The following is an 18,302-nucleotide window of genomic DNA, read 5'->3' as shown; positions in this document are numbered from 1 at the left end:
ATGGAACAAAATATACAAATCACAATACTATCTCAATTTTTAAATAAAGTACGTTTATAAGGATAAGTGAAAGCATTAAAGGCAAGTACAATAATATGAACACGTGAAAAAACAGAACAGTAACATAAGTGAATATTGTATGGTAATGAATGACAGAAATCTAGTCAATACACAATCTTTGAAAAATACATACCAAAGGTAGGTATTTCAAGATTTCATATTTTCATTTTACATTTCACATTGGTTCAATACTGTAATACATGACTGCACATGTATCACAGTATTGGACCACTTGCAGAGACAAGGCTAAAATAATATTTCAGGAACTTTAATCAATTTCAACGTTTATATCATGGTAATCGTAATTCCTAATCACCAACAGCGCCTCAAAAAAGAAAGGTCGAAGGGGGTAATTACCCCTTCAACTTTCAAGAGCAGAGAAGTGCCAGCATTTTACGAAGGATACATTTTAAACAAAGATGGCTGTGCGGTAGGACTTCTGCAGGTGGGAGAGCTAAGAATATTGTTATCCTCATTAGAACATCTTTGGTAATAATCTTCGAGGTATTTAGGTCATATGACATCATCTGGACTATTCCATATCTACATGTACATTCAAGCTCTCAACAATTCAGGAAACAGTCATCAACCATTGGCAAATCTATTATATAGTCAGTCATTTTCAAATTAAAAATCAGGTCATTGTTTTTGGCTATGTTAGTTTCTCGAATAATTTATTAATGCGATGTTTTACATTAACCAGTCGATTAAGTTGTAAAATGTACTACATAACCCATATCAACATCAAAACAAATAAGAGAACGACTCGTAAAATGTGGATAAGTAAAAGGTTAATATGTTTCAATAAGATCTTTGGTTACAACTACCCAACAATGTCATGCAACATGTACTGGAGGCTACACACTTCTCAGGAAAGACGAAAAACGAAATCCCTCACATAGCTGCAAGTAATATCTGATTAGTAATTTCTCCAGCGATTTCGCGAGTATTAATCAAGATTATGACGTTAAAACAGGTTCTATCACATTCCTAGAATAAAAAATAAATAAACCAGATTCGGCATGCACAGATCCTTTTATCTCCTCATTACATGCACACTGCTGAAAGGATTAATCACAACATTTTATCATCGCTTTCGGTGTGTTCTTTTGTCTCTTTGAATCTGATAAAACCCAGAAAAGCAAAGAGTCACAAAGGAAGTTAGCAGGCCACCACTCTGGTTATACTTTGTATAACCCGAGTGTAAACACGTCGTTTACAGTGCTCACTTTTTCTTTTTTAACTCAGGTAAAATATTTCTTAATTATCAATGGAGTGAGAAATTAGTCGGGCCTTGACCTTCGCCCATTTGTCCTAATGGCCTATACTTGATAAGAGATAATTTCAAGGTAAATATCGCATCGAATGGACATATGGATCTCAGATCATAACCTAGAATTTATACACTTATGTGAGTGGAACTGTATACATGTGCAGCTAAAATAGGTCTACCCACTCTGCTGATTATCTCAAGACACTTTACATGTCATACAGATAATGAAATGTGTATGGACTGTCAAAACAAATATCACACTGTATTTTTTAATACGATAAAAATTTGTTCAACTATACAACATTGTAGCACAAAGCTCGGTAAATGAACATTTTCCCTCATTTATATTGTCAGTAATATTACTCACAATTGTTGAGTATTTTGAGCTTTGCATAGTAAATATAAACGTCCTAATCCTATAATATATGAACATTATATATTATTGTATATTACTGTATATTGCAAACAAGGTTGAAATTCAGACAATTAGCACTGCACGTTTTTAGTTTATTATTACGAAGACTCTTAGAATATGATCCAAAACGATTGTGTCTTTCATTACAAGATGGCCTAAACAATTATCTTGTAAATGGCAAGCTTACAAAAGTCATGTTGCTAGCAATACTCGTATGGCAATGAGGATTTTTTTTCTTCTTCAATTCATCTTCTTCTTTTTCGACCCGTCCAGTTTTTCATTCTATATGTCTAGTAGCCAGTTGATTTCCAATACCTGAATCGAATCAAAATATATCACCAATAAAATCTCTATTTAATCACGGTTGATCCAAAATCAATTTGCACTACTTGAGCGATTCCCCGGGGCGAATCCTACCACATGAATTATGGGAAGATACTTTTCACTTTGAAGCTTCCGTAACCGCATCCTCAGTTGCCATGGCACCTGGTTAAAGAGCTGACCTATCACTCCAAGATAACAAACATGTCAAAGTTTTTTAACCTCTTCACACACAAGAGAGTAGTTCTGCCCGCCATTGTTATCCCAAAAAATTTGTCCCCCTACCTTGTAATAGATGGCAAAAGTGAGTATTGCTCCTGGTGCCATACTCCGAGGTCCTGACAGGCCAAAAGAGAACCGATCTGTAGGTCCATTACAAGAACCCTGGACGTACATTGCCATGGTGTCAACATAAGAACTCCAGTTGTCTGACGATTGTCGAATCCTGACTTCCTTCTCGAAACCCAGGTTTCTGACCTTGATGGTGCCTATGAGTGTAAATTCATGGACTACTACGTTCTCGAGGCAGACATTTAAGGAGTTGAGCCGCGATAAGAAGTCTGGTTGTCCACCAGGTTGTTGGAAGCACAACGACAGAACCTTGGCACTTATCGTCTGTTTCTCCTCGTCAACATGTACGTGCAAGTCAGGTGGTGATTCCGTTCTCAATATGGTTTTGACAGTCTCCAAGTCCAACCCTAGGTGGTCAGCAAAGCGAACTGACTTCCGGGAGGGTGTCCCCGGCGGTGTTCGAGGTCGATTGGGGTCACGCATTGACGACTTCCGTGGTGATCGTATTCCATCGGGGTCTGGACTGGTGGGCGAAGTCGGTGACGTCGGCGATAAAAATCCATCTGGGGTAACATTTACATTGAAAGATTTAAAAGCTGTATCATCAAGATCAACGCTGTCGGCACCAAGTTTAAAATTGCCATGTGCATGATGTGGGGCAGACGCAGTTTCCTGCTTTAATATCTCTTCTCGTTCTACATTTTCATCACAATGAGAATCTACTGTATCTGAATACAAAGTACCCTCAGAATTCGAGGGATTCTGAATGTTATTGCAAGTTCGTTCTGCAGCTGCATTTGTAATATCGCGTTGCTCTGAGTCAAAGTTATCACTCGTATTGGCAGTATAAGAACCAGTTTGCCGACATTCACCAGGAAGGTTGCAATTACTACTCACTGTTTTGGACACGTTAATGGGCTCCAAATGCTGCCCCTTCTCAGCTAGCGATTTGCGGGCTTTCCTCGGCGATGCGGGGGGAGACTCCGTCGACATTTCGAATGTTACATGCTCCAAAAATCAAATAAAGTGCTGGTGTGTATTACGAAGCACACAGTCATAAATCAGGTCACAAGTAAAGTATACAGCATAATCACGATAACACAAGCTGTACAGTTGTGTATTGAAGCCACCGTACAACTGCACCCGACAAAAACACTATGAATACGAAATCACGATCGCCGTATCGTATCAGCTTGCTGAATATAGCTGCAGCTTGTTCGATGCGTGTCGTCCGTGTGTGCTGCATAATGCTCGTGTTGTTGTTTGCGCTGCCTGCCCACTTCCCGGGTGCTCGGGAATGTTCTTGAATTGGTGTTCATTTTGTCGGCTATGATGACGTAGAACACTGTTGACATATAACTGGCTGTTGACATATTGATGTGAGTGCCCAGTAGTTCTAAATAGGTCACAACTTGCAAGGAAATCCTCAGATAACTGACTCACTGAACTGTCTTGGACCAGAGTTTCTTTTTCTCATATAGCAAATCCATATTTCACCGAAAAATATGACGTGGAATTCAAAGACGAATCAAAGAAAAAAATCTTCGTATACGTTACCGGCCTACCTACAAATTGTGGGGGTCATAGTGGCCCGGGATAGTGGCGTAAGGGAGAGGTAGAAAATCCAAACAAATTTGCAAGAAAGCCTTTAAACGAGCGAACATTATGACTTGAACTTTGGAATGGAAACCAAATTTTTGATATGGATTGATTAATATTCAGAAAATGACATTTCACCCGTTTTCTTTCACGTTTATCTTTCCCCCGGATCTTTCCTCTTTGACCCGGGTTTTTTTTTTTTTTTGGGGGGGGGGTCGCAAAATCAAAATTGTTACTACACATCCTATGCCCTCTACGATACATAGGCAGTTTGCATCGATGATCATTGGAAATGACTTCATCTGGTTTTAATGTTTATCAAATTATATTGTGACTCGGAGCGAGTGAGGAATTACACTTTTCTACCTGCTGGTGATGATGTGCTCCCATGCAGACTTGGATAGTAGGGTGAACCCTCCCCGCTGTATACGTTCCTACTCCACCCTTTTCAAATGGTGATCTATGTGGAATGCTCCTGATACAAGTTCAACAACACTCACATTTCATCCAAACGTCTGTAAAGTGTAGACTATCTTTGATTACTGGACTGTCATTGAGAGTGTCATTGAGGAAATTCAGCGACACTCTTGCTGGGTTGTAACTGTACCATATAGCACCTCGAAAATCTCAATACCAATGACCGTGGTAGTATACTTCCCGGCTTACATAGGTGTTGGGTAACACTAGTGACGTATATATGTGCGAACACATTTAACATGATAATGATTTTTAGAAATATCTTTGGTTTCACTAAATTCAATTTCGTTTTCATAATATTCACTTCCTACCAGACTGAAAAAACCAACGTCACTATACTGCATGGTGTCCCATACTTATGCGCACTCACATTTTGAAACGCATTTAATTTTTATTTTTGTATTATATTGTTTATTATTTTTTATATAAAATCGGATGACAAATAAAAAAAGTTATAACCTTTTAAATTTTCGCTTAATTTCTCAAGTTGTATGCACATCCTGTTCGCTATGCAAATGAGGGGACCGATGACATCACCCACTCACTATTTCTTTTGTAATTTATTATATGAAATATAAAATATATTTTGTTTTTTCCATCATTGTCATGTGAAACAATTTTTCATTCCTCCCTGAACACGTGGAATTCCATTATTTTAACATTTTGTGGTTCAAGCAAGGGGTCCTAATTGTCAAATTCGTAAAAACTGAAATATTGTATAATAAGCAAACAATAGAAAACATAAGAAATAATGAACGAGTGACATCATCGACTCTCTCATTTACATATCGCTGAATTGAGCATAGAACTGTTTTGTGAAAAATAAGCGAAACTTTAAAATAATAACTTTCTTATTTTACTTCCAATTTTGATGGAGCTTTCAGCATTAGTCATGTTTGATTTTTCTCTATTTAGATCATTTTTTTCTGGGGTGAACTTGACCTTTAATATATTGTGGCGGCATTCCATGAATGCAGGGGCGTAGCTATGGGTGTGGGGCACGTGCCCCCAGAGATTTGGTGTGACCCCCAGGTGCCCCCCCCCCGAACAAAATTCTGCAGGGATAAAATGGTAAGGCCTATATAAGTTACAGCATCATTTACATGTCTTGCTTAAAGGGGTGGTACGGGCTGAAAATATTTATATCTGAATACATAGAGTAGAATTCACTGAGCAAAATGCCGATAACAAATAATAAAGTTATTGAAGTTTAAAATTTAGCAATATTTTGTAAAAACAGTCGTCATGAATATTCATTAGTGGGCTGATGATGTCACATCTCCACTTTCCGTTTTATGTTATTACATAAAATCATAATTTTTTCATTATACCATACTTGTGTGAATAATATGTCTCCCTTATAATGAGATAAGTTGCAGCAATAATTATCTTATGCACTAAATCAGTTGTCAATCCAATTTTTCTAGTTCTTGGAGGAAAAAAATTGAATAAACCTCATTTCATATAATAAAATACAAAAGAACAAGTGGAGATGTGACATCATCAGTCCACCAAATGAATATTCATGACGACTGTTTTCACAAAATATTGCTAAACTTTATAATTCAATAACTTTGTTATTTGTTATCCGAATTTGATGAATTTTCGTCATTCTGCTCAGTGAATCCTACTCTATTAAACTAAAAATACTTTCAGCCCGGACCATCCCTTTAATAAGTGCGATCCACAGTCAATTCAAAACTTTCATACACAGTGCTTAAAATAGTGCTTGAATTATCCAGTTTCAGATTAGATTAGCAATAATTTTCTATTCGCGCTTCAAGTTCGCGTTATTAATATAGGAGGATACCCATACTATTTATGATTTACTAAACATGAATAGAGTGTCCCGTTTTAGGTCTAAAATTTAAATTCACTTCCGCTCGCGCTTCGCACTCGCATCAACAGCTGTTTAGTTATACAACTATCCCTTTCATGATTACAAAAGTGCTTATAGAATGACATTTTTTTTAGGTCGGAATGTCGAAAGTTTTCAGCTCGCGCTTTTCTCGCATTATATGTTTTTTGAAATATGCATCGTCTTTATGAGTATAGCTGCATACAATCCTTTAAGGTTCCTTTTCGATCTGGCCAGAACGTTTATTAATAATTTCTGCTTGGCTCTGGCAGTATATCTACTTACATACGCATCTTGTCCAGGATCACAAACATTGAACAGAATGTTAAATTTTCAGGACAAAATACATTAATAATAAAAATAAAAAAATTAAAAAAAATTAAATAGGGCTTATCAGATTATTTCATATTTATGAAGTTTTATAAGAATAAATCTAAGAAGTGACTGTGAGGACTGCCCCTTCCAATAAAAAAAACATTACCCTTCCCCATTAAAAAGCAAGGACCCCCAGTACCTTTAAAAAATCCTAGCTACGCCACTCTATGAATGACTTGAATAGTAGAATGACATAGAATACCATAAAAATAAAATCAAATATATCATACATAGATAATTTGCTGTTTCGTCTATTGCCAGCTGTCCACCATCATTAGCATTATTTATTGTAAAATTGTCCTCTTATATTCCTTACAATTAAAGCCCATGATGCGCAAATTATTTTGTTCGACGCATACTCACCCTTATCATGCTAATACTCGAAATACCAGTTATATTATCATTAGTAACACTTTTGGTAGTATTTTTTTTAAGTGCTAGGATAGGTGCAACTGGGCCTAAAAACATTTTGATTTCGATCTGCTAAGATAGGCCAACACGTGCATTTATCCACGTATTAAAACGAGGACACACACACACGCACGCACACACATCAAAATTCGCATTATGAACCAAAAACACACCCTGCACACTGAAATCCGAGGACGCTCTCGGTAAGCGGACCATTTCAAACAGTCCAAAGTATGCTCTTGTATGTAGGGGTAATTTTTCAATAAGAGATATCTAGGGTTGTAGTCCTACACACTAAGAAATAAAGGTACGACATTGAACCCCGAAAGGTTGATGCAAAATCTGCAGCACCCTATGGGTTCAAAAATTGAACCCTGCGGTTGGGGTTCATTTTTGCACCCTGCGGGTTCAAAACTGCACCCCTAAATTTCAATTGAACCCCTAGAGGTGCAGTTTTGAACCCGCAGGGTGCAAAAATGAACCCCAACCGCAGGGTTCAATTTTTGAACCCATATAGGGTGCTGATTTTGCATCAACCTTTCGGGGTTCAATATTTTGAACCTTTATTTCTTAGTGATATAGTACCAAAAAGCGATCCTCGATGAACTAGACTCAAGTTCTGACAATAAGTTCTCGAATATTAAGTGAAATACTTTTCTGAAACACAGGGCCTCGATTTCAACCATAAAACATTTAAAATCGGCCTATAATGTGCTTTTAATAGCCATATAAGGAGTCGCAGGGCGGGACATGGAGGGTATAAAATGTATGATGTCCCTCTGCGCTTCATGAAACACAAACGCAAGGGGTTTTTTCATTTTATTTTCAAAAGGGCCCTCCAGGCTGATAAATATGACTCGTGCAATAAAAATTCTAAAAAGTCAAACAAAATCACCATCTAGCCTTGGCCCTGGATTCCTCTAAAACCTTTCTCAAAAACTAAGAAATACAATATTCACACAGACTTAGATTCAAAATACTCAAATATAGATATCTTTAATCTACATGATAGCTTTAGCCCTGAAGAGAAATTCTTTGAGAATATAGAATAACATTGACATTCTTATCACGTAAAAGTAATAATTCACTTCAAAATTCAATACAAATAATCAATTAACTAAATCACCGCTATCATGTACCACTATATGCCAAACATCATCGTCATAATACATAATTTTGAGTAAGCAAATACAGATGTAGTACACACTAACTGAAGGTTCAAAATTGAACCCCGAAAGGTTGATGCAAAATCAGCACCCTATGGGTTCAGAAATTGAACCCTGCGGTTGGGGTTCATTGTTGCACCCTGCGGGTTCAAAATTGCACCCTAAATTTTAAATTGAACCCCTACTCGGGGTGCAGTTTTGAACCCGCAGGGTGCAACAATGAACCCCAACCGCAGGGTTCAATTTTTGAACCCCAAATCAGGGATTCAATTTCTGAACCCATAGGGTGCTGATTTTGCATCAACCTTTCGGGGTTCAATTTTGAACCTTTATTTCTTAGTGTGTAGAAGTAATAACAGTTTAAAAGATGAAAAAAAATCCAAATAAAATTGAAGAATCGAGGAGAAAAAATAAAAACACAAGAATTGTGACCAAAATTGACGATAGTATCATAAAGAACACTATAACAAAATGAGATGATCATTAGGATCAATTATTATTGCGATGACGATGCATGATGATAGAAGACGGCGACGATAATAATGACGAAAACAACAGCAACAATATAAAGGAAATGATAGCTCGGCCTGTCACTATGTACATTTTTGGCATCCAACAAAAAAGACACAATATACAGTGCGTATATACAAAAGTTTGCATAAATAATGCTGCAAAATTATATAATTGTAATATTCTGAAGCTTTTTCCACATTTAACCACTGGTACAGTTCTCTTTAAGCAAATGACGATATAACCATGGAGCTATTAAACTCTGTAATAGTTCCATGATATAACTGTAAAAACAATCTGTTTCGCTAAGCACCACTTTACTTTTGAAAAATTCATTTGCGCAGCGATGCAGCTTGGAAATACTTATATGAATAAAAGCAGATGTTAATCATGAAGAACAGAGGACTTTAGTTGAGAAAATTGATTTGAAGAAATCTTTTATAAATTTTTACTTGTTTCCATGTCCAAAACACTTCATAGAGCGCCATTGACCCCCCCCCCCTCTCCCCATACACCGAGGCCATCGTGATGCTCTTATAAATCTGCTTCACATGGAGCTGTGATTAACATGAAATGGTTTCAGCTTGATTTTTTTGTTTAATGATAATCAAGCTTGGGAAAGTGGATCCTTACAAAAATGGACACTGATTACTCACATATAATATGCTGTCAACATTTTGTCGACATACCCGATCAGGGTAGCCGTGCTGAAGCCGGGGTAATAATGTGCAGCGCTTAGAAACATTTGTATTTAGCGCTATATAAATGTTGCATATTATTATTTTATTATTTTTTACTTTCATTTGATAGATGAGACAAAAAACCCGTCGGCCCAAGTATTATCCCCATATTGTACATCTGTCCATTCCCAGAACTTTTTCGAAGTGTAAAACTTTTTATTGATTCGCACTGTAGACGATTGAGATACAAGGTTTTGAAATTTTATAGGTTATAGATATACTTTTTATCACAAAATCATTTTCTTGATTTCTTTTATGAAGCCACACACATGCAAAATCCACAAACATTTATTATCTTCTCCACGTAATGTACACATATTCAATAACCTTAAAAAAATTCCACCTGTCAACAATACCATGATGGAGTTTGACTTAATAGAGTAAAATATTTGTGGAGAGACTAAAAATGAAGAACAAAACACGATAAAAATCAGAAGAGACTCCATATATAAAGAACATATTCCATAATACTATACTTACAAAAACCACACATGCAACATTTGCAAAATGCACGCGCTTATATCATAATATCTACCATCATTACACACGGCACTATTAGCAGTGTGATCAAATTTTACACGAAGCTGTTATCATGGCTATTGTTTGTATTTTGACGGTATTCAGTATCATATATTTCAGCTACTTGTAAAGGTACAGTCATATTTGGAAAGCAGAACAATAATTGAATTTAAAAAAACAGTACACAGGTTTTTGTCGAATGTTTGCAGAACAAAAATAACGTTGCGATGATATGCTGATATCTGAAACATTTTCTTTGCCTTGGAAAACAATTAAACACGATAGGCGGATTGTTGGGGGGGGGTGTTTTGGGGGTTTCTTAAACTAAAATCTATCGTATGTCAAGGGAAGGGGGAGGATTGGCTTCGTGGGAACATGACAAAATACCACGTGTGAGTCGCATTTGAAAGTTCACTTGTTCGTGTCTAATGTATATTGGGATTAAAAAATAAACCTGAATATAATAATTCCTGATAACAAGATAATAGTGGGAATAAAGGATGGGCAGCGTTTGCATACATGTGCTTCCAAATTACAATCATTATGTCAAAACAGATATAACTCAAACTTTTAAAAACATCAGTCGCCATTAAGAAAATAAGAACGAACTATCTTCCTCTCATACCACATCAGTTGGTTATTCTTACAATTGCGTTTTAGTTCAGTGAAAAAAAATGATGAAATATTTTTAAAACGTTAGTAATTTGAAAATATAAAACTTGAACACACAATTCACCCTGTTAAACGTAGCGTCAAACGCGCAAATTATTATTCGCCGAAAACTTGTATTGCATTTGTCACATTAACAACATTTAAATAGCAAAAAGAGATGATTAGATGAAGAATAGCTGATCATACTAAAAATCAAAATAATTTACATAATAATAATAATGACAATAATAATAGTAATAATAAAAATGAATTATAAAAATAAAATTGATCAAAATCATAATACTCATAATTATAAAGACAACAATTAGAATAATAGTGCTAATGATGGAAACATAAAACACTAACAACGAAAATGTGGTTTTCCCATCAGTATAAAGTATATTTCATGTTGAATGATACTGCTAAGGTGTGATTCATAATATTGATTCACATGAAGTGCTACAATCTGAGCGCACCTTTTCCCCTTATTTCTGACATCAAATATGCCTTATAATCTAATTAAAGTAGTGTATGGCAAAAACAAATATTTCATCTATTAATGCATGTACAATATTTAACAATAAATGAACATGACATTTTTGATGTGTTTGGAAATATGAATTAGAGTCAGTACTTTGCTTGACAATCTTCAGTCATCCGCAAAGTAATTCTTTATTATAATACACTCTAAAACACACTTTACCCAACATTGGGTAAACAGGGAACATCAGAACATGCATGTTTGTTGGGCAACCTGGCAAATATTGTGTAAATTCTACCCAATGTTTCGTTGAAATTTATCCATAAAACATGCATTAAGTAACTGGGACAAATCTCACTCAAGAAACTTGCATGTTCCCGTTTTACACAATATTGGATAAATTTTTAATCAGTCTTTTTGGGAGTTTAGGCTTTGTGTAACGTAATCTTGATTCCTTAAGAAAACGAAGAGTCCAAACATATTCTTTAAAAGAGACAGAAAGCATAAGTGCTCACAATATCATCACAACAGCGAAAACATTCATTTAATCACAAATAGCTTTTTGCTAAAATACTAAATGTTGTGCGACTATTTGATGGTTAACAAAATGTAAAAACGTCACGCAACACTGTTTTTTTAGCAAGGTTATATCAACGACGAAAATTGAAATGATTTATATCATTCTAGGTGAACCAAAATACAAATACGAAAACTGATAAATTTACAAGAATAAAACCAAATACTGAAACGGGTTATAATTGAATTATAAAAGCATATACAAAATCTATAAAAAACAACCTCAATCAGGAATTTTCGTAAGAAAAGAATGAATGAAAGTTTCAAAGTAATACATTTTGTGCTTTGCAAATAACTGAATATAGTTATCTTTTAAAGAGTAAATACAAAACATAAAAACAAGTTCCTCTCAATAAAAATATCGGAACTTTTTTCCATACAGGTTTTGAGCAGAAAAACAACTTAAAATTGATTCGTAAGTAGATCGACTCAGACCATGGACGCTCCAATCAAAACAAAGTTTAACTAAAGCTCACTTGGTAATGATCTAAAAGAAAATCTGAGATTTAGTCCTAACAAAAGTGTTAAACACGGAGGATATATGGTTGAATTATTAACAATTTGTAATTTCAGACAGGATGGCTTGAGCATTCCAGAGTGTATGCCGCTCAATACCTCCTTTGTACTCAACGCGATATCTTTTCATATCTATTCATTCATTATTCTGAACCAATATTCTTTAAAAACAAGGTCATAAGCGACGTTGTGTCTCACCCACTTGTGGGAATAGGCCTAAATAGAAATATCGCGATTTGCGACGGCACGCAAACAGAATTGTATCAAAAGCTCGTTGTGAAATCCAAGTTTGGTACAAAAGTGATTTGTTGCAAAGTTATGTGTCACACATTTTGTTACGGACGGTCGACATTTGGATCCCTAGCCTTCACATCTGGTGGGCGAGACAAATAAAAGATAGCAAGCTATTTTTATGTTCACTTGCTTAGGGTTATAATTATTTCTAAAATTTCATTCAATGAACAGGAACTAGGGGGGATATTAATTGGACTTTGCCCCCCCCCCTCCCGTTTTTCAAAACTCAGTTTTACTACTCTGCATCGAGAAAATGTTTCGAGAAGGAAATTCAAGGAAAGGTCAAAGTAGGTAGTTTCGGTATTTAGAGCGACTATAGAGGTCGAAAATAAGATAGAATTAGAACATAAGTTTATATAGTGGGGAATATTACCTGATCAAATACATTGGCATGATTACTTACTAACTTTTATGCATACTTTTGAAGTTATTCAACAAAGAAAGGGTTGTTTATCAAAAATATAATTAAACAAGCTCTATATTTTTTAGCACTGAAAATGCCATTAAAACCTGATGTAAAATAAGAATTAATTCATGACATTCCATAATTTTGTTTAACGTCACAAGAAATTTATACGTATATGCATATATTGGGACCCGTCTTACAAAGAGTTGAGACACTGTAGATTAAATTAAACTTAATTGGTATTTACATACAATTCATACATCTTAAATACACAAATAAAGATCAATCACAATTTTCGAGTATGATTTGAATCTAACGCACCTCTTTGTGAGACCGGGCCCAGGTCGATATAAATGAGGTAGTCGATGGCGTAACCTACTATTTTTCTTTAATATTGTTAAATCTGAAAAAATTCATATAATTCATACAAGAGTGAGTGTTATCGTTGTCTCACTTGCATATCACTGTATCAACATTTTATCATTAAAACATTTTGTTCTTGTCATCTCGAAACATTGCTTGTTCGACATAGCAATAGTAAATGAATGCAAATGAATTTCAAGTCCATTACTAGTAAACAGATGACAGGAATACAATAAATCGGCCTCGTGAGACCCAATGACCATGAATTTCTTTTGTTTGACGTGTTAAATCACCCTTAACAGATACATAGGGTCCACTGTTATACATGCATGCCCTGCATCCTTATAATACGTATTCATCTACTGTGACCTTAGAAATAGATTTCAATACATTTTGCCTAGTATTTATTGCACATACAAATTTAAAAGTGATAACTCCTACACAATTTGAACTTAACGTACTCAATTTACTTGAACCAGCGAAATGTAAAACATTTTTGTTATAGTTCCTACTTTATAGAACTTTTATCTTTTTATAGTTCTGTGAATTCCGGAATTCGCAGTGGACCTGAAAAAAATGAGGAGTAGAATAACTCTCTACGTGTATAATATAGTAGTTACGCGTGTCTTCTATTTTCTCACGTATTAATTCAAAACTGAAACAATTTTCTAAAAACGAAAAAGAATAGCAATCGACAAAGATTAAATTGTACATGTGTGATTAACACAAGATGCAAAGTATTCAATATTTAATTTGAGAGATGAATGTGGCGGTGCCTTGAAAAAAGAAAAATTAAAACCATATCTGATTAGGCCTCCACATAACGAACTGTTTAAAACAGATGATTACCTCTGGACCGGGCCTCTGGGTTTGTTTTGGGTAACATTAGCATGATTGGGGATAATCGTCATCTCAACTGCAGTTTGAAATGAAAGACTAGCTGGATTTGACCTCAATTGAGCATTAGTCTTGCATCCAGTTGTAGTGATTATTTACCGCGTTCTCCGTGCATGAAAGTGATAATGCTGAAATTGAAAGGATGTGCCTGGATTTCATCTTTATAAATTTGACGTGGGACAGCAAGAAACCGGGGCAAGAAAGCGCGTTGAAATTTGTAAGGTAGGTATAACAGAGAAGAGGTCTAACTATTCAACAAGCATGCATTTGATGTGATGGTGAGAGTACTAAATGTAAATTTTGGATTGATAGAGAATTATTTGCGACAAAAACAAACCAACAAGAGCTTCTATAATTGGGCCTTCGTTATTTTCCAGTAGCAAGAAGCGATCAGTACGACCCACTACAGACATTCGAGTGTATACAAAAATATGATTCAATGTCACCCTATATAATTACATACCACAATAATACACATTTGCTCTACGGTGGCCGTATATGGGGACCTTGACCGGAAAAAAAATATGCCGTAGTCGATTGAAGTACAATGTAGACAAATATCATCGAGTAACAATTGGGTACTAGATAGCACCTCCCTCACCAAAATTGATTTTCTCTTAAGTTATTTTTACCAGGCTTCACGATGATACACTTTTTGGTATAAAAACGGTCAGAACTCAGAAACCTGCCATTCATCTTATGATTATTAAAAATAGGCTCTCAAAGATCGTAATATCAAGCCGCAGATTGCGCAGAATAACTTGGCTATGCCTTCGTTCAGTATATAGTTCAGAATATTTTGATCGAAAAGATGTTAAATGATAAAGTAAGATTAGTGCGTGTAATAAAGGCCCTATACAAATGCACATGAAGACTTTCAAGAGCCGAAACATGAACTTTGAACACGACTCTGGATATAGGTGCTCCCTAATTCTCAAATGAATGATTTTAACAGACAAACTCAGTGATTACTTATTAATACTTTTCCGATTTACCTCCCTACAAATCTGCAAGAAAACGATTTGACCACACTAAAGCTCGGCAATTTCTTGTCAGTGTCATTGAAAGTAATATCCCCCAAAATACATACATATTTATTTTCACAAACTATTTCTTAAGTGATTGCACCGTTATACTTTGATATACTATGGTCTTTAATGAATCTATTTCAGTATAATAATGACATCATAAAATCATCCTTGAGACAAAACTTGTTTTTCCAAACATCATAATGAATGAAATCTTCGCCAGTTAATCCTTCATCTACAACGGTTACCTTTGGTTTTGACCTCTTCATCAATCAGAAGCATGTAGTTTAATCCGTTGTTGTTATCCCAGTATTCTTGGCTAGCAACCTTGTAAAATACTGCAAAGAATACCTGGTCACCAACTCCAACGTATCTCCTAGGAATTGTGAATCCAAAGCTAAACCGATCAGTCGGTCCATCGCATGAACCTGCAACATACCTTGCCATGATGTTTGCATGGGTGGCCCAGTTGTCCCAGGAATAACGAACACGGACTTCCTTACAGAAGTCCAGGTTCCGTACCTTGATGGTTCCTATGATGGTCATGTCGGATATCATCGCGTTCTCTAGGCAGATGTTCTGCTGACAGAGCCTCTGAAGGAAGTCTGGACGACCCCCAGGCTGCTCAAAACATAAATGGACGGACTTCGAGATGGTTTGGCAAGAAGAATCCAAGGGTAAAACTGTCATCGGAGGTGAAGGACAAGGATCCATTTCTAGGATGTGGCGAACTGTCTCAAGATCTAACCCAAGAGCGTCCGCAAACCTGACTGACTTTCTAGATGGGTTACCAGGTGGGGTCCGTGGTCTCTTTCGCATGCTCGACTTCCTAGGTCTCGAACTTGATGCATCACTGTCCGTTTCACTGAGTGTTGATTCCGAGTCAACACTTGATAACCTCTCTTCACTTTCATCACTTGCACTGTATGCTGCTGGATTTATGAATACGTCAAAAAGATCACTACACGAACTGCTTACACTTTCAACTTTCGAGGGAGATGTCAAACTTCTGTTATTTTGTACAAGAGAAAGACTATTATTATTATTACTACCGAAGTACGGAGACTTGTTAGCAACCCCCATGTAATCTGTTAGAGCAAATAGTTCGTCCCAGTCAAGATCTGGATGTGCTTGAGGACACATCGTGTACGTGCCTTCAGAGGATGAACATGCTCCGGCTTCATCAGATGCAATAGGAGAAAAATACTTCATGGCGGAGCCATTAGTAGGTGTGCCATCATTAATCCAGTCATCAATGTCTCCATTCCCAAGGGGAGAAGACACTGGCGAGCATCCTGGTGTTGATACATGCTCATAATCATCAGATTTCTGTAATGTTAACGAATCTGGTTTTGTGCAATGTTGATTGACTGGACCATTGACAGGGATGTCAACAGCAGTTGTGTTGTGGAAGAGATGCTGCTGTCTATCCAAGGCATCTCCAGCAACTTCATTCTCCACCGTCGCCATGACTTCCAATGGAATCAAAACGCCCGGCATTACGATAGAAATCAACTCTCCAATAAAAAGTTTTCAGTCTCGAGCAATACCTAGCGTGGTGACCTCTAACAGCTGATCGGGATTTTATTGTCGTAGCTCACGTTGCACTTGCAGTTTGCATGTTCATCGCGAACAGACGACAGTCGCGACCTGTGCAATAACAAAAATGGGAAAATGAAAACTGAATAAATACATTACGCAAGATAAGGCATATGAATTCAAACGATACGAAACAAAAATAAAGGTATACAATTTCGAAACATCATCCTACCTCTGGAATGGGATGCTTCCCTCAGCTGAGCTGGCTGATCATGATGCTGCGATCACGAAGGTACAAAAGCGGTCTGCCGATGCATCTAGCGGCAAACTGCCAGCACACAACTGCTTTCGAGACTAAGCATCGAGCGTGTCTTTGTGCGTGCGTTAATTTATGTTTGGGGTAGAATGCAAAATATAAAGCAGGTCACGTTGACTCTCATGCTGCTAGCTCGTGTACAAATTCAATGTCAAACTAAGGACCGTTGTCTTTTCGCGACGTTCAGTATAACTATTAATGAAATCATCATGTTTTTTTGTAAGTACAGGTGGGAAGAAATTGGACACAGTTAAACAAGAAAGTGCATTTTCAGTTAGGAGTTGGTTGGACTTAAGATCGAGGGGATTAAGCCTAAAGAGGTAGTAGGCCTGTCCAAAAAATCAGTCTTTAAATTCTTATGACAATTTTACTTTCAAAATCGTTATAAAAGCCTATCAAATTACAATTTCAATATTTCCTATGATGACCACTTGGATGGGAACTGTTTGTTGTTTGTTTAATTTGAACTCAGCACCAGAGAACCCCAATGATAATAGGTTTTTTAAATGCATGAAACGATGACCTAATTTCGACTCACCTTCCTTTGACCCGTTTGATTCAGTGTGCACTAATAACGACCATCCGACAAACTGCACAATGTCTATGGCATTACTGTAATTATAAGAAGTATTGAGGTCAGAATTTGAGCTCACTTGCTTATCTGTAATATTGTGGATAGGTCTAATTCGTATATCTGACAAAACTCATTGGGTCAGCTTGCGCGCCTTGATATCGGTAATAGGTATTTGCGTACATTTCCTGTCAAGCAAATTAGAGAGTATAATTCTTCCAGGCCACCGAATTACAGTCCTTATCATGTTGGACAATGTGTGAAATGTATAAACCTAAGTAAATACCGCTCGTTCTTGGTAAAAATGTACGGTTGTTATAGGTCAATATATGCCAATTGGACCTAGATTTGGTAACGATCAAATGCTACAGATATATATATGTATATATATATATATATATATATATATATATATATATATATATATATATATATATATATATATATATATATATAAACTTACTCTCGATCTAAGAAATTGCAGTCGTTCTAAATTGAAATTAAGCCTATATTCACCAGCTAAGACAATTTCGCTCCGCATTTGTATTCCCATTTTTTTTCTAAACATAATTTAAGTCGAATTGCATTGCATTGTACCAACATCATCAGCCCACCTCATGAATATTCTTGAACACGTGCCTAGAACTGT

At 36.1% G+C, this 18,302-nt stretch overlaps 2 protein-coding genes across 2 annotated transcripts; both read right to left on the bottom strand.

Moving 5' to 3' along the window:
* Nucleotides 1-462: 462 nt before the first annotated feature.
* On the bottom strand, nucleotides 463-3,795 carry LOC121407110 (glycogen-binding subunit 76A-like). Its single transcript, XM_041598040.1, has one exon. It carries the CDS (start codon nucleotides 3,351-3,353, stop codon nucleotides 2,277-2,279), a length of 1,077 nt encoding a protein of 358 aa, XP_041453974.1. The 5' UTR covers nucleotides 3,354-3,795; the 3' UTR covers nucleotides 463-2,276.
* A 9,449-nt stretch (nucleotides 3,796-13,244) lies between these two features.
* LOC121407109 (glycogen-binding subunit 76A-like) lies at nucleotides 13,245-17,103 on the bottom strand. Its single transcript, XM_041598039.1, has 2 exons — nucleotides 16,999-17,103; nucleotides 13,245-16,877 (listed from the first exon to the last, which is right to left on the bottom strand). Exon 2 carries the CDS (start codon nucleotides 16,725-16,727, stop codon nucleotides 15,459-15,461), a length of 1,269 nt encoding a protein of 422 aa, XP_041453973.1. The 5' UTR covers nucleotides 16,728-16,877; nucleotides 16,999-17,103; the 3' UTR covers nucleotides 13,245-15,458.
* Between the last annotated feature and the right edge of the window lie 1,199 nt (nucleotides 17,104-18,302).

The sequence above is a fragment of the Lytechinus variegatus genome, chromosome 2 (genome assembly GCF_018143015.1).
Source record: "Lytechinus variegatus isolate NC3 chromosome 2, Lvar_3.0, whole genome shotgun sequence".
Lineage (NCBI taxonomy): Eukaryota > Metazoa > Echinodermata > Echinoidea > Temnopleuroida > Toxopneustidae > Lytechinus > Lytechinus variegatus.
The sequence above is the reverse complement of the archived record's forward strand: the minus strand, read 5'-3'. Positions and strand labels throughout refer to the sequence as shown.

Excerpts from the sequence above, each read along its gene's own strand:
- LOC121407109 (XM_041598039.1), bottom strand. The coding sequence starts at position 16,727 with ATGCCGGGCGTTTTGATTCCATTGGAAGTCATGGCGACGGTGGAGAAT.
- LOC121407110 (XM_041598040.1), bottom strand. The coding sequence starts at position 3,353 with ATGTCGACGGAGTCTCCCCCCGCATCGCCGAGGAAAGCCCGCAAATCG.